Raw genomic sequence first — 23,673 nt, 5'->3', positions numbered from 1 at the left:
AATGACCCTGCTGGATGCTTCCTGTGGGCCAGCTTGGAGTGCAATAGCTCCACCCCCCCCAACGCTGCGGCTTCCTCCTTTCCCCTAGACATACTAGCCATGCTGTCGGAAGGGAAAATAAGCCACCATGTCGCCTATGCGATCGCGCTAATGGGGCCAACTTGTATGCAACAAAAAAATGGAAACCTCTGGTCCCCCTTTCTCCCCAGAGGGGGTGACCAGAAGAAAAGGGTACGGTACCCTACTACCACTGGTGAGGTACACTGGGGCTGTGGGATTTACCACCTGCCCCCTGTTTGTTAGGCAGTTCAAATCCCTGGGACATTTCCCCCTCCACCAGCCAGACCCGCATGGACCACCCCCAGGAGAGCACATAGTACCAACAGCCACCGGGTCCCCTGTGTCTCCTCCCATCCGACCACCAAGAGGGACACCCCCCCCGTGGAGCTACAGGTGATATACAGGTAAGGGACGCAACCCCCTGGTCATCTTCACCTTAAGATGGCTGATGCTAGCAATGCCAGAAGCCACCAGGATGGTCCCTGCCACTGACATGCTCCCATCGTATAAGGATGGTCTTGCCTCTGGGCCCTCGCACCACCTGTGCCTGTGCGATCTTTCCGGGTCCCCATCAGGCAAAGCCCGGCCCGCCTTCAGCATCCGCAGCTGGAACCGGAAACCGTGGCTCAAGGAGAGGTGCACACCCCCTGCCAAAATGGACGTCACCCGCCACCTGGCCCCGCTGTGAGCCCCATCGCGGCTCGCACTAGAGTGGGGGGGGGGAGGGACAGCGCCTCCTCCTAAGTCTCCACTAAGAACCTGAAGGCAGGCCCCCAAAGCATCCCACGACACAACATTTGGAGAGCTGGGGTGGCAATAGAAAGTGTGGCTGCCAAGTAACCCCCCTCCGAGACATAGCACCACTAGACCCCAGAGACCTCCGTCTCCTTCCTGGATATACAGGCTTCAGCCTCCCTGGCTGTCTTTAGCCACAGCTCCTCGCAATGTCTCCTTGCCCGAGGAAACACCGAAACTGAGGAGCTGGTGGGGAAGCATGAGTTTTAAATCTAGGCTAGGCGGTGTTTCCTAAGAAGGGAGGAGCCGAGGTCTCTCATAGGTTGCTGTCCTGAAAGACGATATGGGAAAAGTTCTGAAAATATTTATCTTGGTCTCATTTTTTTACATCACAGTAACCTGACATTTTAACAGGTGTATGTAAACACATACATATTTTATTCATTCATATAAAAGCAGCATCTAGATGTGAAGTTGGGGGCGTCTGACATTTTCATAGGTTCGTCAGATGGATATTTCTAGTAACATTGTGACAAATAACACTGAATGAGAACCTGTGACCCTTTTATAGCAATGCTCATGGCATTTTCAATAATTAAACCAATGATCCTAACCAGAGACAGTTACCAGTCTATAGATTTGTGGTAAATTCACTTGCATAGGCGTACTGAATATATAATATCTTTTTTTTATACACACACACACACACACACACACACACACACACACACACACACACACACACACACACACACACACACACCTGCCCAAACAAAACAAAAATAGAAGTGATTTGAAAAAAAATAAAATAGTGAATAAATCTTACGGGTCTCCTGCCGATAGCAACAGCAAGTATCTGGAAGGTATGTGGTCAGGGGCAAAAACACTGCTTGCAAATTTCACAGCTACTTGTCGAACTTGAACTTCTGGCTAAAAAAACAAATTACAAAATGGAGAATAAAGTAGTTTAAGTGCATTTCAAAGTCTGCTAAGAGCCAACGACGAGACATAAAATGGACTATATTGGAAATTCAGGGATAATTCACATTTCAAACTTTTTAAAGGAAACCTGTACCAAGAAGCGTGTACAGGGTGTGCCACTGCTGATCTTTTTCTAAGAATAGAAGTTGCTATACTTTGCTTAGACGAGACCCGAAGCCCTATTATCTTAGCGAACTACAAGAGATTGTTAAAAGAGGGTTTAAACAGGGCATTTTGGACAATAAAGAGAAGGCTTATCTTGTCCCCAAAGCACCTCGAATGCCTATCATATTATCTACCCAGGATTCACAAGCATTTAACTTGCCCCCCGGGATGTCCCATTGTCAGTGGGATTGATTCCCTCACGTCCCGGGTGGGCAAGTATATCGATTCTTTTCTTCAACCGTTGGTCTCTGGGATGCCCTCTCAAAGATTCACGTCAAGTAATTTACTGTCTAATCACACTCCGACTGATAACATGTGGCTAGCGACAGCTGACATAGCATCACTGTACACTACAATTCCTCACGAGTTGGGCTTTTTGGCAGTGGAATTTTACCTTAGGCGGCATTCTGGTCTAAATATGCCCCCAGTCTTACTAATCTTTTTATGGCCATGTGGGAGGAGGATGTCGTCTATGTTAGCCATAGGCCACAACTCAAGCTGCGGGCCCGGTACATCAACGACATCCTCCTCCTTTGGGAAGGGAACCGTGTGGTTCTGGACGTCTTTATGGAATTTTTGAATTCCAACACTAGAGGGATTAGTTTAAGTTTTGAGGCTAGTCAATCTAATATTAACTTTTTAGACTTCACTATCTCAAAGTCCTCAGATCGATTTGTTACCTCTACATATTTTAAGAGCACGGATAGGAATTTGTATATTATATCTTGGCTGAAATCGATACAGTTTTTGAGGATTAAAAGAAACTGTACCGAGTGGGAAAAGTTTCTGACTCGGGCCAAAATTCTGTCCAAGCGTTTTTTGGATAAGGGTTATGAAGAAGATTTTTAAAAAAAACTACCCTTGAAAATGTAAAGACTATAGACAAAGGGGACCTCCTAAGAAGGTTAAAACATCCTCCGATGACCAAACTGGTTTTGTAACCACCTATTTCGGTGCAACATTACGGCATCAAGAAATGAATTAACAAGCATTGGCACATTTTGAATAATGACCCAGTTTTGAACACCATCACCTTGGGATATATACAAAGGGCCCCCCCCCCCCTCTCAGAGATAGGTTGGCTCCCAATGTTTTAAACCCTCCTGTTTTAAAAAGAGGTTTCTTTGAAAATCTGACGGGCTTTTATCAGTGCCATAGATGCCGGGTTTGCTCCTTTAATGCTTGTCCCCATAGACTAACTCATACATTCGTTTCTTCGAGCACATTACCTGAGCACCCCATCGAACCTTTTATTACGTGTTCAACTGAAGGGGTCATCTACTTACTCAATTGTCTCTGTGGACTTCATTATGTAGGGGAGGACTAAACGACCCCTGCTTGTTCGACTAAACAAATATATTACTCATATTAAAAAACGGTTTTCCTAAACACTCAGTATGAAGACATTATCTTGAGAGCCATAATAAGAATTCTTCCAAAACAAGCTTTTTAGGTATAGACAAATATAATGTACATTGGATGGGCAGCTCTCTTGTTAGGGACATATCGAGGCTGGAAATGTCTTGGATCCATCAGCTAAAAGCGTTATGCCCCTTTTGGCCTTAACATAGATGTGGACGTTAATTCATTTATAGATCATTCCTAAATTATCTGAATTAGGATTATGCTTGTGGACACTTATTGTTTTTTGACTATTTTGTTTTTTATAGGGTTGTGTATATGATCTTTGATGATTTTATTATTTATGTTTGTAATATTAGATTTATCTATTGGGAGATACAGTATAAGGGAAAAATGACCACCCCCTTAGCTGAAACCAATTTCACAATATATGTTCAGCTAACTCACGATTTACGATGCTGTGCGTTGTGGCCCTGTTTGTGCCTACGTACATTATTTACTTTTCCTTATTTACTTTATTTTTATTTTTTTATTTTATTTTACTTAATTTCATCTTTATTTTTTTCTATTTTTATTTATTTTAATTATTATTTTTGTTTGTACATATAAACTATGGGGCCACGGCTGCACCGATCGCATTTTGTCAACCAATTTCCTTTCAGAATTCCAACTTTTGAGGATAAAATAGCTTTTTAATTTATGTAAGGGTATGTATGTATTGTGCCATTTGGGAAATTAGCCAGTTGAACCACTTAAGCCCCGGACTTATTGTCAGCTTAAGGACCAGAGGTCTTTTCACAATTTCGCACTGTACTGCTTTAACTGGTAATTGCGCGGTCATGCAATGTTGTACCCAAATGAAATTTGCGTCCTTTTCTTCCCACAAATAGCTTTTTTTTTTTTTACGGTATTTTATTGCCTCTGCGATTTTTATTTTTTACGATATAAATGGAAAAAAAAAAAAAAAAAGATTTTCTACTTTTTGTTATAAGAAAAAAAAAATCGAATAAACTCAATTTTAGTCATACATTTAGGCCAAAATTTATTTAGCCACATTTAGTAAAACAAAAAAAAAAAAAAAAAAAAGTCAATAAGCGTATATTTATTGGTTTGCGCAAAAGTTATAGAGTCTACAAACTAGAGTACATTTTCTGTAATTTACACAGCTTTTAATTTATGACTGCCCATCTAATTTCTTGATGTGCTAAAATAGCAGGGCAGTACAAAACCCCCCCCAAATGACCCCATTTTGGAAAGTAGACACCCCAAGGAAATTGCTGAGAGGCATGTTGAGCCCATTGAATATTTTTTTTTGTCCCAAGTGATTAAATAATGACAAAAAAAAAAAAAAAAGTTTACAAAAAGTTGTCACTAAATGATATATTGCTGACAAATGCCATAGTTATAAGTGGAATTACATCCCAAAATATATTCTGCTGCTTCTGCTGAGTTCGGGATACCACATGCGGGACTTTTTGGGAGTCTAGCCGCGTACGACACCCCGAAAACCAATCACTGCCTTCAGGATTTCTAAGGGTGCAAATTTTTGATTTAACTCCTCACTACCCATCACAGTTTTGAAGGCCATAAAATGCCAAAATAACACAACCCCCCCGCTTCCCCCCAAATGACCCCATTTTGGAAAGTAGACACTCCAAGCTATTTACTGAGAGGCATGTTGAGTCCATGGAATATTTTATATTTTGCCACAAGTTGCGGGAATATCACAAACTTTTTTTTTTTTTTGCACAAAGTTGTCACTAAATGATATATTGCTCACACATGCTATGGGCATATGTGAAATTATACCCCAAAATACATTCTGCTGCTTCTCTTGAGTACAGGGATACTACATGTGGGGGACTTTTTGGGAGCCTAGCCACGTACGGGACCCCGAAAACCAAGCACCGCCTTCAGGATTTAAATATAAAACGCTACCAAAACAACCGGTTAGCGATTGTAGGGATCAGGCCTGACTCTGCGAACGCTGCAGTTATGTGTTTAGTGTTTTGTAAGTGACAGTGATCGATCGATACTGCACTTGGGTGGGCTGGGCGGAGGGGCAAACGCAGGTGCTAGCAGGTATCTGGGCTGATCCCGCTAACAATGCGTTTTTTGGAACCCTAAACTGCTGGGGACGCTAGTATAGATCTGATCAGATCTTGATCTGCTCAGATACTATACCACTATGGGAGGTGTATGCTTTGCGCGTGGATGTTAGCGGTACTGGCACTAACCTAGCGCTGCCTGGGGAGACGCAGACCAAATCTGACCCTAAAACCTAATTGATATCACCCGCCGGGTGATCAGGGGATTAAACCTTTATTGGGTAATAAATGGTGGGGTCCCTGACGCTATATAAAAACCTGACGGGGAACCTAAATGACTAACCAGCGTCCCCAGTGACACTTATACGGTGATCGCTCGTGAAAGGGTTAACTCAAGGGGCAATCAGGGGGTTAAAACCTTTATTAGGTAATATATGGGGGTACCCAATGCTATAAAAACCTGGCGGTGAACCTAAAAAATAACTAGCTACCTAGCGGCACCAGTAACACTAATGCAGCGATCAGAAAAACGCTTGCTTAGTGACACTGGCAAAAGGGGGTGAAAGGGTTACCTGGGGGGTAATCATCGGGTTAAACCTTTATTGGGGGGGGTAGGGGGGCTACCCAGGACCTAACACTAACTGCCCTGACAGTTTTTACAGTTACAACTCACACCAAATGCAGTGATCAGTAAATAAATGATCACTGCAATCAGTCACACTGTGACTGGGAGGGGGGGGGGAAATCGGGGGGTGGTCAGGGGGTGACTGGGGGTTAAAGTGTGCCTATGTGTACCTTCATGTCAGTGTAGTGTTGCTGCACTTACTAGGATGTCATCTCTCCTCGCCGTCCGGTCAAAAAGACAGCACTCGAGGAGAATGACATCACTTCCTCCTGCCTGTGTTTACACTACACAGGCAGGGGAAGCTTCTCATTCGCCAGGAGTGATCGAGAGGGGATGGCCAGAAACCAACGGCCAACCCCTCATCCCAGATCGCTCCTGAAGCAAAACGTACCGCCGCAGCCAGTGGGAGGGGATCCGATCGGACCCCCCACCTGCTGGAAGGCAGGCACGTATGGGTACGTGCTTGTGCCTGTCTGTGCCATTGTGCCGACGTATATTTACATGCAGCGGTCCTAAAGTGGGTAAATAATGGAAAAACATTTTTATTTTTTTTGGCTATTATGTAACAACCTAACAGTATCAATTAACTTTTTGGTTAGGCACATATATCATTTGGGTTGAAGTTTTAACTTTATATTATGGGTGTTTGATTTTTATTGCCCACTTCCAACATGGCGGACGCGATATTCTTATGCCAAGTCTGTTTATAATTTTATATTATGGGTGTTTAATATTTGCCATTCCTATTGCCCACTTGTAACATGGCGGACGCAACATCCTTACAACCACCATGTTTGTTTACATCTTTTTCCCCCTCAGCTCAAAGCGAGGCTTGGTTTATTATGAATAGTATCTATACGTGGTGCGTTGCCCCTACCCCAGACGACGTCATCGTGTGACGAAACGCGTGTCGGGTGGCTAGGACGTTCTGACGCAGTCATGTAGGACCTGAGCGAACGGGCGCTCGCTTGACGGCCGGCATATACGTTTGTAACTATTGTGTTAGAAAGTAGATTTAGTTTTACCTTCTAATAAAGCCGCTTATCAGATTTATGCTATGGGAAGCCCCTCTGCTTTTTATTTTTGAGAGATCAATATTTCATAATTGAAAGCCTTCCTGGGTCTGATTCCAGTCTTAGCTTGAATAGCAGTCCTACTAACTTGAGACCCACCACCCTGCTGTGTATTTTGTGTGAGCTATAGATGCTTGCCATCTGGTAAGCGTGCATTCTTTGTGGTGTTTGCTCTTTTCGGTGACGGAAGATTGCACAATTTGTTTCAAATATAATTGAGTTTCATTCACATTGGGTTTTGGGTTATTTCATCATGATTTCTCTTTAAACCTTTATATAATTCATCTGTATTCATAATTATATATATTAATTATTTTTATTTATTAATTCACTGATCTAAATATTAATTTAAGACATTTTCATAATAATTTTCATTTATATTCACTACCTCTTATAAATGTTTAATCACTTTATATATCAACTGAGGTTTCCCCCTATGGGGGATAATCACTATCAGCGCAGCTATATTCTTTCTTTCTGTATTTCTGGTGTGTATCACACTTTAGTAGCTGCTGCTTTTTTATGTCTGTTTAGTTTTTATTTGGTAGTTAGGAGCGCAGTATTTTTTCTTTTTCAGTAGTTGCTATACTGTTTGTGGCTTCAAAATTGTTTCTAGTCACTAACCCTTAACAAGCATGCAGATTGTAAAGTCAAACTGAAATGACAACTCCTGATCTGCATACTTGTTCTGGGCCACTGCAGCAATAGTATTATCATGAGAGATAAACAACTAGATCTTTCAGAAGCACAGGCCACTAACTGAATATTAAATAGCTCTCTGGGTGCATGGTTTTCTTTAAAGGATTGGATTTTAAACATTGACTGTTTATTTGCATTTGTGTAATCCTCAAAATTACTGCCAGAACTTGACCAAAGACAACTAGGTAACATATACGGTTGTAGAAGGTGTGACAATGAACCCTTACCTTTACCAAATATGATCCAACCAGCGCTTCCATTAGCGTTAGCTGAGCACCTTCCAAGTTTGTATAAGCTCCAACCATCATAGATAGGGCTTCCTGTATTGAAAGCCTCACATCCATTTCCTCCTACAAATTGTAAATTAAAATTATTTGCAGTTTAGAAATACATGCATAAATAAGAGGACTTAAAACAATTTTAGGATCAATTCCAATCAAACAGGAAGGCAACCGACAGCTTCAGTGTCAATCATAACCAGTTAGTAAGTAGAACAACACGAAGAACTACAATAAAAATCTAATTTAGTTTTCAGACCAGTTCTGTCGAAAATCCATTCAAATTCCTTTTCCACTGCACACAGAGATACATGCAATCAACACATGTGTGATAATGAAAAACAAACATTACAAACATACCTAAAAATACCACTGCGCTAAAAAAAAAAAAAAAAAAAAAAAAAAACTACTAACCCAAATGTAAAAAGTTTATTCCTCAATAGGGCAAACGTGTTTTATGTTCTAAAACAAAGCATTGATAAAATTTCATTACAAAATCAAGTACCCCTGCGGCAGGTCAGTCAGTCTTCATCTGGCCCTGTTTAAAATTGTGGATGGGAGATTATACTGTTAGGCCCCTTTAGTTTTTAAGGGCGGACATGATCGAACCAGCAATTGTCTTCTAAGGAGCTGCGGGGGTCAACGCACATAAACCGCTGACATCCCATCTGATCCTATCCGCTAAAAACAGGCGGACGCCATCTGTCATGGCCGTAGGGTGTAAATTGACAGGCGGCCTGTTTACATCCCACAGCCCATAAAGATGAGCAGGCTGTATCTGTCTGCTCTGTATAAGTGGACATGGACAAGCCATCCACCTGCTCAGTAAGGATTAGAGGACAGATTCCCCGAAGAGTTGGGGAGTCCACTTCATGTGAAAGGGGCCTAAGCCTGTCTGGACTGATGTGTATAAATCTACGTATTTTGGAAAATGTAGAAAAAAGGAATTTACACACATTAACAAAAAAAAAAAAAACAACAGGTAAAATAAAATTCGAGTTAAGTATAATCCCACCTACTCTGTAAGGTTCCAGTTTTTTTTCTATGAAGTGAAGAAATCACAGAGAAAGGTGTGGGACCTGTGTCCTATACTGTTCTTCAGGAAAAGGAATTTACAAGTATTCTTAGATCAAGGGACATCCTCAAAACAATAAAAAAATTGGGGGAAGGGCAAAAAAGAAAAAAGAAAAATAGGATTTTTGTATGTACCGCAAAAACCTTTTCTCTGATGTTCAGACACAGCACCTTAATCTTGAGCTTAGGGTTATATCGCCACCTTTAGGAGAGGACTAGGCTGAACTGGCTATAACCCCTCACTCTGCTACCAGCAGCTCAGTTTGTCAAAAAGCAATACAAACATAAATAGGGGGGGTGGGTGCTGTGTTCGTCAATGAACATCAGAGAAAGGGATTTTACTGCGAGTACAAAAATCCTATAGTCTCTTTAGTTCATAGACGGACACAGCACCTTAATCTTGACCTTAGGGATGTCACCAAGCAGTGTCAAAAACGAGGGGTGGGAACAGAAAGAAAAACTCCACCCATAACAAAAAGAACTCAGAGGAGTCGCAATCTCAAACGGCCACCTGCAAAACCTTGCGGCCGAAGCACGCATCCGCAGATGCGCCCGCATCAACCTTGTAAAATTTGGTGAAAGTGAGAATGGACCACCAAGTCGCCACCTTACACACCTGGGGCACGGACAATTGGTGCCGGAAAGCCCAAGAGGCACCAACTACCCTGGTAGAATGTGCCGTGACAGGAAAGGGAGGTGCCCGCTCCCTTATAGCATAAGCCTGAACCACAATCTGTCTGATCCACGGAGAAATGGTGGCCAACGAGACCGCCAGGCCCTTCCTCAGACCAGCCACCGATGCAAACAGAGTCCGACCTCCAGAAAAGGAGCCGTAGCAGAGAGATACACCCGCAGAGCCCAGACCACATCCAAAGAATGCAAAGCGACCTCCTTGGGATGCGATGAGGACATAAGGACGGAAGCACAATGTCCTCATTTAGATGAAAAGCCAAAACAATCTTCGGAAGGAAAGAAGGCTGCGGACGCGGACTGAGAAACCCGCCTTGCAGCTGTAATAGCCACTAGAAAGACCACTTTCTGAGATTGAAAACATTAGGAAGATCCCCTTATTGACACAAAGGGCGGTTTCTGAAGCACAGAGAGCACCAGATTCAAATCCCACGGGGGCAGCGGCAGTCGTACCAGAGGGACCACATGCCGAAGCCCCTGAACAAAGGTACGCACAAATGAACGAGTCAAAGGATGCTGAAAAAAGACAGCCAAAGCTGATACCTGCCTCTTAATAGTGCTTGATGCAAGTTTCTGATCCACTCCTCGCTGCAAAAACAGCAGGATCCTGGAAACTGAATATTCACAGGGACGCCACCCCCTCTCCTCACACGTGGAGATATAGGCCTTCCATGTTCAAATGATAAATCTTCTGGGAAGAAGACTTACACGCCCTCAGCATAGTGGAAATTACCGAAGCCGACAGTCCTCAGTACCTGGCATTCAACAGCCATGCCGTTAAAACCAGTGACGGTAAAGCAGGATGAAGCATCGGACCTTGCAACAGCAGGTCCTCCCGCATCAGCGGCCGCCAAGGAACATCCACCACCATTCGTACTATGACGGTGTACCAAGGACATCGAGGCCAATTTGCAGACATCAGAATCACCGGAATCCCCTCGACCTCTACTCTGCGTAGCAAATGAGGGAGGAGTCTGAGCGGGGGAAAGGCATAAATCAGCCGATAATGCCCTCATGGGGCCACCAACACGCCTGCCCAGGGATCTTTTGACCTGGCCACAATCCTCTGCACCTTGCGATTGAACCAAGAGGCTAGGAGATCCACATCCGGCATGCCCCACCTTAGACAAATGAGCCAAAACACTTCCGGATGCAGTGACCATTCCCCCTGGTCCAGTAACTGATGGCTGAGGTAGTCCGCCTGCCAGTTTTCTACGCCCGGAATGTATACAGCTGACAGAGCCGAAACGCACCGCTCTGCCCATTGTAGGATGTGAGAGACCTCCAGCGCTGCAGCTAAGCTACTTGTCCCTCCTTGATGATTGACATATGCCACTGCCATGGCGTTGGCCAACTGGATCCTGACGGGAGGCCCCTGCAGCCTCTGGGACCATGTGGAGAGGCACCACCTGAATGCCCGAAGCTCCAGAACATTGATCGGGAAGGGGGATTCTTCCTGCGTCCAGTGACCCTGGGCCGACTGGATGCCCCAAACTCCCCCCCAGCAGGTCAGGCTGGCGTCCGTTGTGATCACCATCCAAAGAGGAAGGAATGACTTCCCGGACCGAAGAGCCGGAGACCTCAGCCACCAGAGAAGTGAAGCCCTGACTAGCTGGCTCACCTGAATTTGACAATCCAGGGATGCCGGAGATTTGTCCCATTTGGACAGGATCTCTTTCTGCAAGACTAGAGTGTGGAATTGAGCATACAGTACCATGAAGCCCAGAACTCGCATGCAAAAAAAGCAGCGACCACCTGCAGGACATCAATAACTGCACCACAGATTGAAGAATCTACAGCTTGTGTGAAGGGAGAAAGACTCTCGCCTCTGAGGACTCCAGAATCAACCCCAAGTACTCCAAGCGCTGAGCCGGCACCAACACTGACTTCTGGAGATTCAACACCCAAACTCCCAGAGAGTCTGTATGGTGATCGCCACATCCTCCCTTAAGTCTGAGGCAGAAGCTGCTCTCAGAAGGAGGTCGTCCAGGTAACCCCTGATCGCAATCCCTCCTTATCTCAGCAACGCCCGAATTGGGGCCAGCGCCTTAGTGAAGACCCTTGGCACCATCGCTAGACCAAAGGGAAGAGCTACAAATTGTTAGTTCTCGCCCCCGACCGCAAATTGCAGAAACCTCTGGTGTCTGACGCATACGGGGACATGCAAGTATGCGTCCTTGATGTCCAAAGATGGCAAGAAATCACCTTGAAGGGGTGCAGCGACCACATAATGAAACAATTCCATCCTGAACCTCCGCACCCTCACAAAGCAATTGAGGGCCTTGAGATCCAGATTCAGATGGACCCCTTCCTTCTTTGGGACTACAAACAGATTTCCTTAGAATCCCTGACACCTTTCAGACGTTGGTACAGGCACTATCACTCCACACAGTACTAAGTCCTTGTAGCCTGACAAAACCAGGTCGCAGACCCACTGGTCGGAAAGGAGAGAGGTCCACTGGACTGCAAACTCCCGAAGGTGACCCCCCCCCCCCCCACCCGAGTGTCGGGCAGGGGCAAACCTTCATGTGGCAGCTGATATGCTTGCAGGTTTGTTCAGCTTGCGAAATCAGTGACACATTTGTCCCTCAGCGGGCACCTTGTCGGACTGGGAACACTTACCTGCCAACCCGGGCAGATGAAAAAGCTGCTTCTGAGCGGAAAAAGAGGGCCCCTGCATACGGCGTGGCTCCTTACCTTTTCTGGACTGTGGGAGCAAAGTACTCTTTCCCCCAGTAACATTCTTAATAATGCCATTCAGCGAGGCACCAAATAGCCTCACACCTTGGAAGGGCAAATCCGCCAGTGCTTTCCTAGATGCCTGGTCTGCAGACCAGCAATTGAGCCAAATCAAGCGAAGCAGAACCACTGCTGATACTGAGGCAAAGCAAAGGGGCCGTATCCAGGGCCGCACCAACTGGTCTGCCAGTTCCACGCAGACTGGAGAAACCTGTTCCTTCCCCAACTCGCGGTGCAACAACCTAGCCCATTCAGTAAGCTTTTGTGACACCAGAGCCATGCCCAACACTGGCTGCAATGTTGACCACACCACCATAAACATGGACCGGGCAAACCGCCTCGGCCCTTCTGTCGGCAGGGTCCTTGAAAGAGGGGGCTCCTTCCACCGGAATCGTGGTCACCTTATTTAACCTGGATACCGGGGGGGTCAACAATCGGAGGAGATTTTCACAGGAAACTCTCCTTAAAGGGGTAAACGCACCACCATTCGTCTCGGGACTGAAAAGGCCCGCTGCAGGCTTTCCCACTCCTCGTAAATAAACTTATCAAAATAAGTTAGATAACGAAACACCTTAGCAGTGCGGGCTGGCTTGTGGGACCCAAAAGGGACTGGCACCTCTGCAGATGCCCCCGTTGTATCCTGTATCTTTAAGGTATCACGCACCACTGTGATAATTGCTCCTACTAATGCATTTTCCTGCGCTGAAAACAGGCACGGAGTCTTCCTCTTCCCTGTCCGAATTCTGGTCCGTGTCCTCTGAAGCGTCAGAACAGGGGCTGCCTGCCACAGCGGGACCCGAGTCTGTATCAGAGCTTTCCCCAGAAGACGGCGGGGGGGGGATTTTTACCCCCCCTTGCACCCGCATGCCGCTTCTACCCTGGCAACAAATGATTCCAGGACCACCGACAGAGCATCCATAGGCACCGCAGGTGCACCAGTCACTATAACAGGGGTGTCTGCATAAGCAGCGCCAGCCTCTGACACAATGCTGACCCACTCTCGCCTGCCACCCTTAGGGACCTAAGGCAAGCAACAAAAAATGCCCACCCTCCTAGCTGCCACAGACTGAGGGGCCCCCCCGCAGGACTCACCCCCCTGACCCAGGTGCGCGCTGTGCTGCTGCCGTCCGCTCTCCCCTCTGCCTGTTTTTCAACACAAGATGCCCTGTGTCTGTTTTCATACTGTTCCAGGCTTAAAACAGCCACCCAGCGCTAGAGTGTAATTGAGACCGTCCCCCATGGCTACAAGAAAATGGCCGCCTCAGGCAAAAGCACCCAAAAACGCCAGGGAAAGTGGCTGCCGGACTCCAAGAAAATGGCCGCGGTTCCCGCAGCCACCATTCCCCCCCATATGGCGGCACACAGAAGCCCAGAAAAGCACCAACGAAGGGATAAAAATGAGCGGACCACCAATCGCCCAGTGCAGCCCTCTGCCAGGACCCAGAGACCACTCAGAGAACCTCCGGCCAGGTACGTGCTCCGCACCCCCTATGCCGAGTCACACAGCGCCCCCTTACAATGAGGAGGGAAAGAGGCTGGGGGAAGAGAGAGAGAGACCCCAACCCTATTTAACCTCCCAGGGAATGCCCAGCTGCCCCAACCTGCCTAAACAGGTGGAACTATACCTCTGCAGGGACTGCTGGACGCACTCCACAGACAGACCCATCACCCGAGCAGTACGGGGTGGCTGTCAGCCACGGCACACTGACTCAGACAGACACTGACTGTCGCGGCCAACCCAGCGTGTAGCTAAGGTCTGAATGCGCTCAATGGCCAGGCTGGGGAGACTACCGGGATCTATATTATCCAGTCTGTCACCCAGCCCAGAAGAAGAAGAGGAAACACTGCGCTATACCCAAATAAAATAATATAATACCATGTAAAGCAGCTACCACTCAAAGTCCAAAGAACATATGGAAAAAAAAATGTGTAGTGCTCTCAATAGCATTCAGAGGTTTTTAAACCAAGATGAAAATTGATTAAAGAATAATCTAATCCAAATAGTGACACGAATCACGTGATAACATAAACGTGATCCAAATAAAGCAAAATAATGTGAACAGTGCTAGTGCAACAATTAATAATGAGACCAAGTCATATATTCGCACCAACAATGTACAGGAAAAATTCTTATAATCCCATTTCCAAATGTATTTAACTGAAGTGAGTAGTGTGCTGGTGGACTCTTCCTACGAAAAGACACAATAAAGGTACTCTTACCAGCTTGGGTGGGCACACGTACCCTACGGCAGCGAGTCAAACAGGTTTCTCACTCCTACGGAGTAAATTGATAGGTAATCCCAAACGGAGACTAGCCAAGCCAAGCGATCCCTGGTAGATGCTGTCATATAAGGTCCAATGGTGGGCGACTCCAAACGTGGGGCCAAGAGTAACCAGTAGCCAATAGCAGGTGACCGGGGACGTCACATAACATTAGCAGAAGAGTGGTCAATGGTGGAGGAAAAGAAAAACCAGGTGCTCCACATGGTGCAAATCAACCGATTAAGGTTTTTAATGGGCAAAAAAAATCTTTCAATAGCTTGCAAGACAATAAAAATGATCACAAAATGTAAAAATATGAATAAAAAGCAATGTTGGTGGCATAAAAGTGCAAGCCTGGTGCGTTTTGACACATGGGTCTTCAACAGGGGCATCAGTCGGGCTTGTACTTTTATGCCACCCACATTGCTTATATACATATTTTTACATTTTGTGATCACTTTTATTGTCTTGCAAGCTATTGTAAGATTTTTTTTGCCCATTAAAAAAACTTAATTGGTTGATTTGCACCATGTGGAGCACTTGTTTTTCTTTTCCTCCATATTGTATTATTCCTACACCATTGACCACTCTTCTGCTAATGTTACGTGACATCCCCGGTCACCTGCTATTGGCTGCTGGTTACTCTTGGTCCCATGTTTGTAGTCGCCCACCATTGGACCTTATATGACACCATCTACCAGGGATCGCTTGGTTGTGTCCGGTCGTCTCCGTTTGGAATTACCTATCAACTTACTCCGTAGGAGTGAGAAGCCCGTTTGACTCACTGCTGTAGGGTACGTGTGTCCACCCAAGCTGGTAAGAGTACCTTATTGTGTCTTTTCGTAGACAGAGTCCACCAGCACACCACTTACAACAGTTAAATACATTTGGAAATGGGATTAGAAGAATTTTTCCTGTACATTGTTGGTGCGAATAAATGGACTTGGTCTTATTCATTGTTGCACTAGCACTATTCACATTATTTGCTTTATTTGGTTCACATTTATACGTTTTCCATATTATCACATGATTCATGTCACTATTTGGATTAGATTATTCTTTAATCAATTTTCATCTTGGTTTAAAAACCTCTGAATGCTATTGAGAGCACTGCACATTGTTTTCTATATGTCACCCAGCCCGGGTGTTGATTGTAGATCACAGGAATCAAAAACAGCAAAAGAACAAAAAATTCCAAGGACCATTGGTCCCCACAGAGAGCCACGGCGTCTTCGGGCAAATATCTCCTAAACCGTATAGGTTTAGGAGATATTTCTTGGACCTACAAGTAAGCCTTAATTCTAGGCTTACCTGTAGGTCAAAGTGGTTTGTAAGGGTTTACAACCACTTTAAGTGCTTTTGGAAAACTGTGGCCCACTGTACTACTGATCTCTTAGTAAATGTTATCCCTTTAACTCTGACCTTGGTGGTCTGAATGTGCATGGAGCTAAGATCACGGTGGGCAGAAAGCCATTTTATCTTTGGAGGCGAGAAAAGCGATTTTTCATAAATGTTGTATCCTGAACTGCCTTTTCCTGAATATTATTCTACCAACTCCAACAAGGAAAAGATTATATAGAATTTTTCCTTGACCTCCTGGTTTACTATTGGAACCCTTTCTAATGACCCTCCCAACACATTTAGCCTTCTCTGGAATGTTCTCTTTGCATTCAGTTTTTGTGCTCCATACAGCTGGTTGGTCACTGACCTGGGGGTCCCCAAGGAATTCCCTTAATTTGCAGAGATTTCCTCTCACTTCCTGTTTGGATATTTCTCTTAACATACTGTCCCAAAGCCAAACGGGAAAAAGAGGGCAGAAATAAACCTTACAGGGGTTATAACCCTCCCTTACTCTAACCAAAATGAAATATAAAAAAAAAAAAAAAAAAAAAAGGTTTTCCTATAGCTCTACGTTAAAGTTTTTCCCTGTGCACTGATGCAAAGCTTTTTTCTGAGCAACAATGCAAAGTTTTTCCCTGCGTACCAAAGCAACTTTTTACTGAGCACCAATGCAAAAGTTAAAGGTTTGCACTAAACACCAACGCAAGTAGTGTTTTTGTAACTGTCATGTTGATATTTAGTTTGCAACTCTGTTTTATATTTTGTTAGCGTTCGTTATATTTACATTATTATTGCTATATCTACAACTCTCTGTTGAAACTAATGTTTTGCAATCTGTAGACGAGAAAGTGATTGCAGGTGTTCCCTGAGATCTTAACATGTTTCCAGGGGTTCTTTGAGCGTAAATTGGGTGAAAATTGCTGATCCAGACAGACAATTAGACATGCATACTTAAAAAAGTAATTTACATAATCAATTTCCATTCTCCCAAGTCCAGCCCATGCATATAGCTACCATGTTTGTAGAATAGTGAACACTACCATCCAGAATCTAGAGAATAAATATTATGTAAAATACATAATGCGAGACAGACCCCACATGTGACACCTTTAATACCAAAGTACTGTAAAAAAATTGCCAAAATTAAATTTTTACCAAACATTTTGCATGTTCTGTGTTAACATTTTTACTGTATTTAGATAATATAGTTAGTTTTTGTTTGTTTGAAATTAAATCTAGGTATTTATCCACATTAACATTTAAGCTCCCAAAACACTTTTGTTGATGCACTGCATATCATGTGCATTACCACAATGCATGTTGCAGGGCCAATCATTTTAGTGGCACCCCAACACACTAAAGCAGCACAGCTCTGTTGTACATGCATTCTAGCCCACTACCATACTTTGTGGTGCACTAAAACTGAAAAATGCTGCAAGTTTGTACTTGTATATTCTGCAAAACATAATAAAAGTAAAGTATTGGCCCTAAATCCATTTTTTCCCACTTCCAAATTATATTGCGGGACAAGAATGAACTTTATGCTGGCAAATTACTTTTTTGTCACCTTTGACCTCTTCCTTAGACCGCTTAGTTTAACACATAGGGATTGACCAGTCACACCTTTATAATAGTCTATTCATATATAACTGCACTGGGTTGAAAAAGTAATTATACCAGTATTGACCTTTAGCTATACTGTAGACGAGACCCAAGATGGCACCTGTAGGCAGAATGGTGGGCACCCTTTGTAAGTCAAAATTTATCTCATGTTAAAGAGGAAGTAAAGCCAAAAATAAATAAAATAAACACACCCTGCAAGGCAAAGGCATAATGAGCTAGTATGCATAGTCACTCCAACGCATGCGCACAGGAGCAGACACTCGCGGCATATCGCTGCGATCTGCGGCCTGCCCAGTGCGCCGCTGTCTACGGCGCATGTGCCGCAGACAGTGGTGGCTGTCTTCGGGTAAATATCTCCTAAACCGTATAGGTTTAGGAGATATTTCTTGGACCTACAAGTAAGCCTTAATCTAGCCAACTCAAACATTAAAAGATTTTCATATTGCCCTTACTGGTGCCATACATCTTCCTCCTCACTTACTAAGTGACACGACTGTAACTTACCTTCCGCAAGGCTTCAAAAAACTGCTGCACTAAAGCCAGGTCCTTGGTGAAAAGCTGAGGCATTCGACTACAAGAGAGAAAAAAAAAGCAATAGTCAAATATATGCTTTGCTATAAAATCTGGCAATATAACATCTCTTTATTTGAAGTAACGTACCCAGAGAGTTTACCAACACCACTATAAGCCATTGACAGCAACTTTGGATCCTAAAAATAATGATAAAATGGTAAAGTCAAGTCCAGTAAGAAAACAGAATTTCTGACCACAATAAAGTCCTGCAGGAGTTGAATGCAATTTTTGCTTGTAATGGTCAGCTTTAATTCATGTAAAACCTTTATCCCAAATGGGGGGGGGGACTGTTGCTATAACTGCTTAAAAGATGTACGAACAAAGCTTTTTTGGCCATACTTCTCTTCTGGGTCACAGGAGTAGGCCAAGGCTTGCCATACAAGATTCATTTTCTTTCCTTCAACCAGCAAGTTGAATGAAAAAAAAAAATGTTGATTCCCCCATACACACATTTGAGGTGGATGGGTTCAGCCCTCCCATGGAGCCATTGTTTTCTGAGAGCAGGGAGACTTCACCATCAGAATACACATCCGCACCGCTGCCTATAGCCTGCAACACTAATTGAGCAAACATTTCCAACAGGCAGGTTGTAAAGAAGTCGATCAAGAGATTGATTTTCATACAACCGGCCTGCATATAGATGGGTCGAAAAGTGTCCGATTTCTGCTGAACAGGCAAAATTTTGATCCATCTATGGCCAGCTTTACTTGCTCTCCTGTGACCCACAATCAGCTGACAGCAGTCTAAACCCCACTATCGGCTGACATCACAGAGCCGCCTCTCCAGACTCTGGAAGGATCCTGACCACTCCCCAGCCAAGCACTTCAATGAACAATAACAGCTTTCAGAGAACCATGATCATGTGATCACTCAGCTGGTGGGGGGACAGCTGGAGCACCAAACTGATGCTACAGCATGAAGGCAAATATGTGTGTTTATTTTTTATTACCATACTTATTTAAAAAGGATTAGCTGGAGTTTAGCTTTTTTTTTGTGTGTAAAACACCTAATATTTGTATATTGCAATCATATCTCCTCTCAAGTGTCTCTTGCCCAGGGAGAATAAAATTTAGCACTTGTAGTCATTCCTCATAATTGAGGTCCTCCAGTCCCCATATTAATTTAGTTGCCTTTCTCTGGACTCTCTCCAGATCCAGCACATCATTTCTGGAGGATTGGTGACCAGAACTGGAAGGCATATACCAGATGCAGCCAAACCAGAGTTTTATAAAGTGTCAGAATAATCATCTTCTCTCTTGAGTAAATTTCCTTTTTAATGCATGCTAATATGCTGCTGGCATTGGTAGCCGCAGATTGACACTGCATGCTATTGCTCAGTCTGTCTTCTACTAGGAACCCTAGATCCTTTTCCAACATGGAATCCCCTAGGGCAGTAATTCTCAACCTTTCTAGTGCCATGACCCCTTGATAAAATTTCCCAAATTGTGGGGACCCCCAACAGTAAAAATATTTTCGTTGGTCATTTCATGGCTGTAATTTTGCGACCGTTATGAATCAAAATATAAATATCTACTATGCGAGATGTATTTTCATTCTTACAAATTTAACATCTTAAAGTGTAATGATTAATCACAAAAACAATCTAATATACAGAGCAAAAATGTATTTACAATTAACATATAAGTTATAAATAAAATGCCCCACTGAGAGACAGGGTAAGTCCCAGGCAGACGGCAGGCGGGGGCACAGTGGGAGCATTTGAGATGGCACAGTGGCAGCATTTGATAGTACAGTGGAAGCATTTGATCTTCACAGTGGGAGCATTTGATATGGCACACTGGTGGCAATTCATTGACACAGTGGCTGCGTTTGATGGGCACAGTCGCTGCGTTTGATGTATATAAATGCTTTTATTAATTAGTATCTCTGATTACCAAAGTCACTGGTGTTCCGTCAGAATCAGTAACCAGTCTGTGTGAACCAGAAGTGATGATTCGTCGCCACCATCTTGGTAGACTCATCCTCAGCAAGCAGACTTCGGTGGGTCTAAAAAGATGTCAGCTTGCCGACTTCTAAGTGTAGTCTTACTGTGGACGAGAGTACCAAGACGGCGGCGACAGAACGTCACTTCTGTTCGGTCTCTCCTTTCCCGGAAGTGACATATCGCTGCTTTTATATCCCCCCTCCCCCCAAGTGCGTTACCTTACATTTTTGAATGTTCAACTTCATTTGCCATGTATTGGCCCACTCCATTCATTTATGCAGGTCCACTTGTAAAGTTTCTATATCCTGCCGTGTTATTGCCCTGCTTATTTATGTGTAGTCAGTAAACACAGAGATCAAGCTATTTATCTCATCCTCCATTATTTTTAAATAATTAAATTACACAGCATTGGTCCCAGGAGAGAGCCTTGGGGTACACCACTTACCACTCTAGACTATTCGATATTTAATCACAACCCTTTGGACATGCCCCCATAGCCAGTTTTCTATCCAGGTACATACCTTATGATCCATGCTTACAGACCTCAGCATGTAGATTAAGGGGGCCTTTATCAAATGCTTTTGCATTCCAGATATACCACATCCACCAGCCTACCTTTGTCCAGATGGCAGTTCACTTTCTGTAGAATGTTAATAGGTTGGCTTGGCAAGAACGACCTTTTGTAAACCCGTGCATGGCTAATTGTACTGTTTTCATCAGCAAATTCTTGGATATAGTCCCTTATCATCCCCTTAAATAGTTTACAAACTACCAACGTTAGACTGATAGGCCTATAGTTCCCACGAATAGATCTCTGCCTTTTTTTTTTAATATTGGTACCATGTAGGCTTTTCGCCAATCAGCCGGTACCAATCCTGTCAGTATGTGATCCATGAAGATTATGAAGGTTTTAGCCAGACCGCTATTCCTGACGGAGTTCTGTAAGGATTCTCAGGTGTAAGCCTTCTGGTCCCTGGGATTTATTTATGTTAAATTTCTCTAATCCTTTCTGGGTAGATCCTGTGGCACGTTGCTAACAATACTGTCGTGGTCGGAATACCCCCTACTTTTCCTGTGTGAAAACTGGAGGAGAAGAAAGCATTTAGCACTGCTGCCTTCTCCTTGTCATCTGTAACCACCTTCCCCTTCCTCATCCTTTGTGGGGCCTATGTGTGCAGTCCTTGCTTTTTTTTTTACTCTGAATACATTTAAAAAGCTTCTTGGAATTATTTTTCACGCTCCTCCGCTATGTCGCTCATATTCTTTTTTAGCAGCTCTAAATTGCGTTCCTTGTATTGTTTGAATGCTGACACCAACCCCTCCACTTTGTACTTTTTAAAGGCCAACATTTTTTGTCCTTCATATGACATTTTACTTTTTGGTTCAGCCACCCAGGTTTAACTACTTGCCGACCAGCCACCATCATTATACTGCGGCAGGTTGGCATGGTCCCACAAGCTGTCGTAGCTGTATGTCGGCTCCTTTAAGCGGGATAGGAGGCTTGCGCCACCACTGCACTGCATGGGTGCCGATGCTCATGATTAAATCATGGGCACAAGAGGCAGAACAGGAACGTGTGTGGGTAAAGTGTCCGCCATAATGTTGCAGTCATGATGAAAATCACAAATCACTGCCATTACTATAAAAAAAAAAAAAAAAAAAATAATAAAAATGACATAAATCAATCCCATATTTTGTAGATGCTATAACTTTTGCACAAAACAATCAATATACGCTTATTGCTATTTTATTACCAAAAATATGTAGAAGAATACAAATTGGCCTAAAATGAGAAAAAATATGTTTTTTTTTGTTTTGTTTTTTAAAAACGCTAATAATTGGGGATATATATTATAGCAAAAAGTACAAAATATTGTGTTTTTTTCAAAATTGACGCTCTGTTTTTGTTTATAGCGCAAAAAATAAAAAAAACCCCCGCAGAGATGATCAAATACCACCAAAAGAAAGCTCTATTTGTGGGAAACAAAGCACATCAATTTTGTTTGGGTCCAGCATCGCACAACCGCACAATTGTCAGTTAAAGTGACACAGTGTCAAATAGCAAAAAGTGCTCTGGTCATTGAGCAGCCAAATCTTCCGGGGCTGAAGTGGTTAACCTTTGTTCTTCTATATTTATTACCCCTTGGAATGCACTTTGTGATACGTTTATTTAATATATTCCTAAAGCATTCCCATTTTTCCTGTGTTCAATGTTTCAAGGATTTGGTCTCAAATATCCTGCAGCATTGAGCGCAGTTTAGAAAAGTTGGCTCTTTTGAAATTTTTACTGTTTTTGTACTCCCCACGTGCCTCCCTTTCCTATGATTTATGTGGTCGCTAGTTCCCAAGTTGTCCCATATTTTCACATCTGCAATCAGATCTGTATCATTTGTCATTTTAAAGATCTAGCAATGCGTTGCTCCTAGTTGGGGAATCTACCAATTGGGACATGAAGCTGTCCTGTGATCATTTAAAGAAATGGCAGGCCTTCAAAGAGTGGGCTTTCTCTTCCGCCCAGTCAATGTTGGGATAGTTGAAGTCCTCCATTATGACGACATTTCCCTGTCTTGCTGCCATTTTTTAATTGTGAAAGGAGATCCAACTCCTCCTCTTCCCTCAGGTTAGGGGGCCTGTAACTCACCCACACTAGTAATTACCCACTTACTTACACTTATATCGACTCAACCTCCCCCCCTTGCCCCATCCCTGTCCCTGTCCCTCCGATACAAGTAATACCCCTGGATGTTTGCCAGCCAAACATGTGAGCTGTGAAACCAAAGTTTTTGATATTCTCATGAAGTCCACATCCTCCTCACATAGTAGCAGCTCCAGTTCCTACATTTTATTGACTTGTATTGTATTGTATTGGTGCATATTTTTTTTCCCATATGATTTCTCAGGCTTCGTTTTTGATTTGGCAACTCATTTACCCCAAGATTAGATGTTATGGATATAATATCACTAGTGTCTCCACTATTTCCCTCTGTCTTATTCTCACTGACGGTTATTGCTACCTCTCAAGCCTCACCCCCCCCCCCCCCCCCCATCCATACCTAGTTTGAAAGCCCCTCCAACTTTGTGGCCATCTTTCTTCCCAATAGAGCTCTACCATCCCAGACAAAAGGTGCTCTCCATCCTTACTAAAGAACTGGTAACTGACTGTGAACTCAGCCCAGTTCACCAGGAACCCGAAACCTTCTTTCCTACACCAGTTCCTCAGCCACTTGTTCAATTGCCTAATCTCCTGCTGATTCTCTGGGTGTGGCTTGAGGCACAGGTAATTGTGACAGACCTAGCCGGGAGAGGGGCTTTTGGAAAGAACTGTAAGACCTTTGTTTCAGCTCCCATGTCCCTCTTATGTGTAAGATACCCTGTTTCTATTAGGGGCACAGGGTGACCA

The 23,673-nt window shown here is 43.8% G+C and overlaps 1 protein-coding gene across 2 annotated transcripts in view; it reads right to left on the bottom strand.

Annotated features, from left to right (window-relative positions):
- The window catches only part of ECPAS (Ecm29 proteasome adaptor and scaffold), a 182,526-nt gene that overhangs the window by 108,103 nt on the left and 50,750 nt on the right, over positions 1-23,673 (bottom strand). The window contains exons 12-16 of one of the 2 annotated variants that reach the window (XM_077475350.1): positions 18,416-18,465; positions 18,260-18,326; positions 17,147-17,182; positions 7,976-8,098; positions 1,622-1,725 (exon numbers count right to left, since the gene is read on the bottom strand). In XM_077475350.1, the coding sequence (XP_077331476.1) occupies positions 1,622-1,725; positions 7,976-8,098; positions 17,147-17,182; positions 18,260-18,326; positions 18,416-18,465 (380 nt within the window). The remainder of the gene's footprint in view (positions 1-1,621; positions 1,726-7,975; positions 8,099-17,146; positions 17,183-18,259; positions 18,327-18,415; positions 18,466-23,673) is intronic. The other variant, XM_077475351.1, reaches the window with a different exon arrangement.

The sequence above is a fragment of the Lithobates pipiens genome, unplaced genomic scaffold (genome assembly GCF_037356315.1).
Source record: "Lithobates pipiens isolate NorthernLeopardFrog02 unplaced genomic scaffold, aLitPip1_a1.2 Scaffold_13, whole genome shotgun sequence".
In the NCBI taxonomy this organism is placed as follows: Eukaryota; Metazoa; Chordata; class Amphibia; order Anura; family Ranidae; genus Lithobates; species Lithobates pipiens.
The sequence above is the reverse complement of the archived record's forward strand: the minus strand, read 5'-3'. Positions and strand labels throughout refer to the sequence as shown.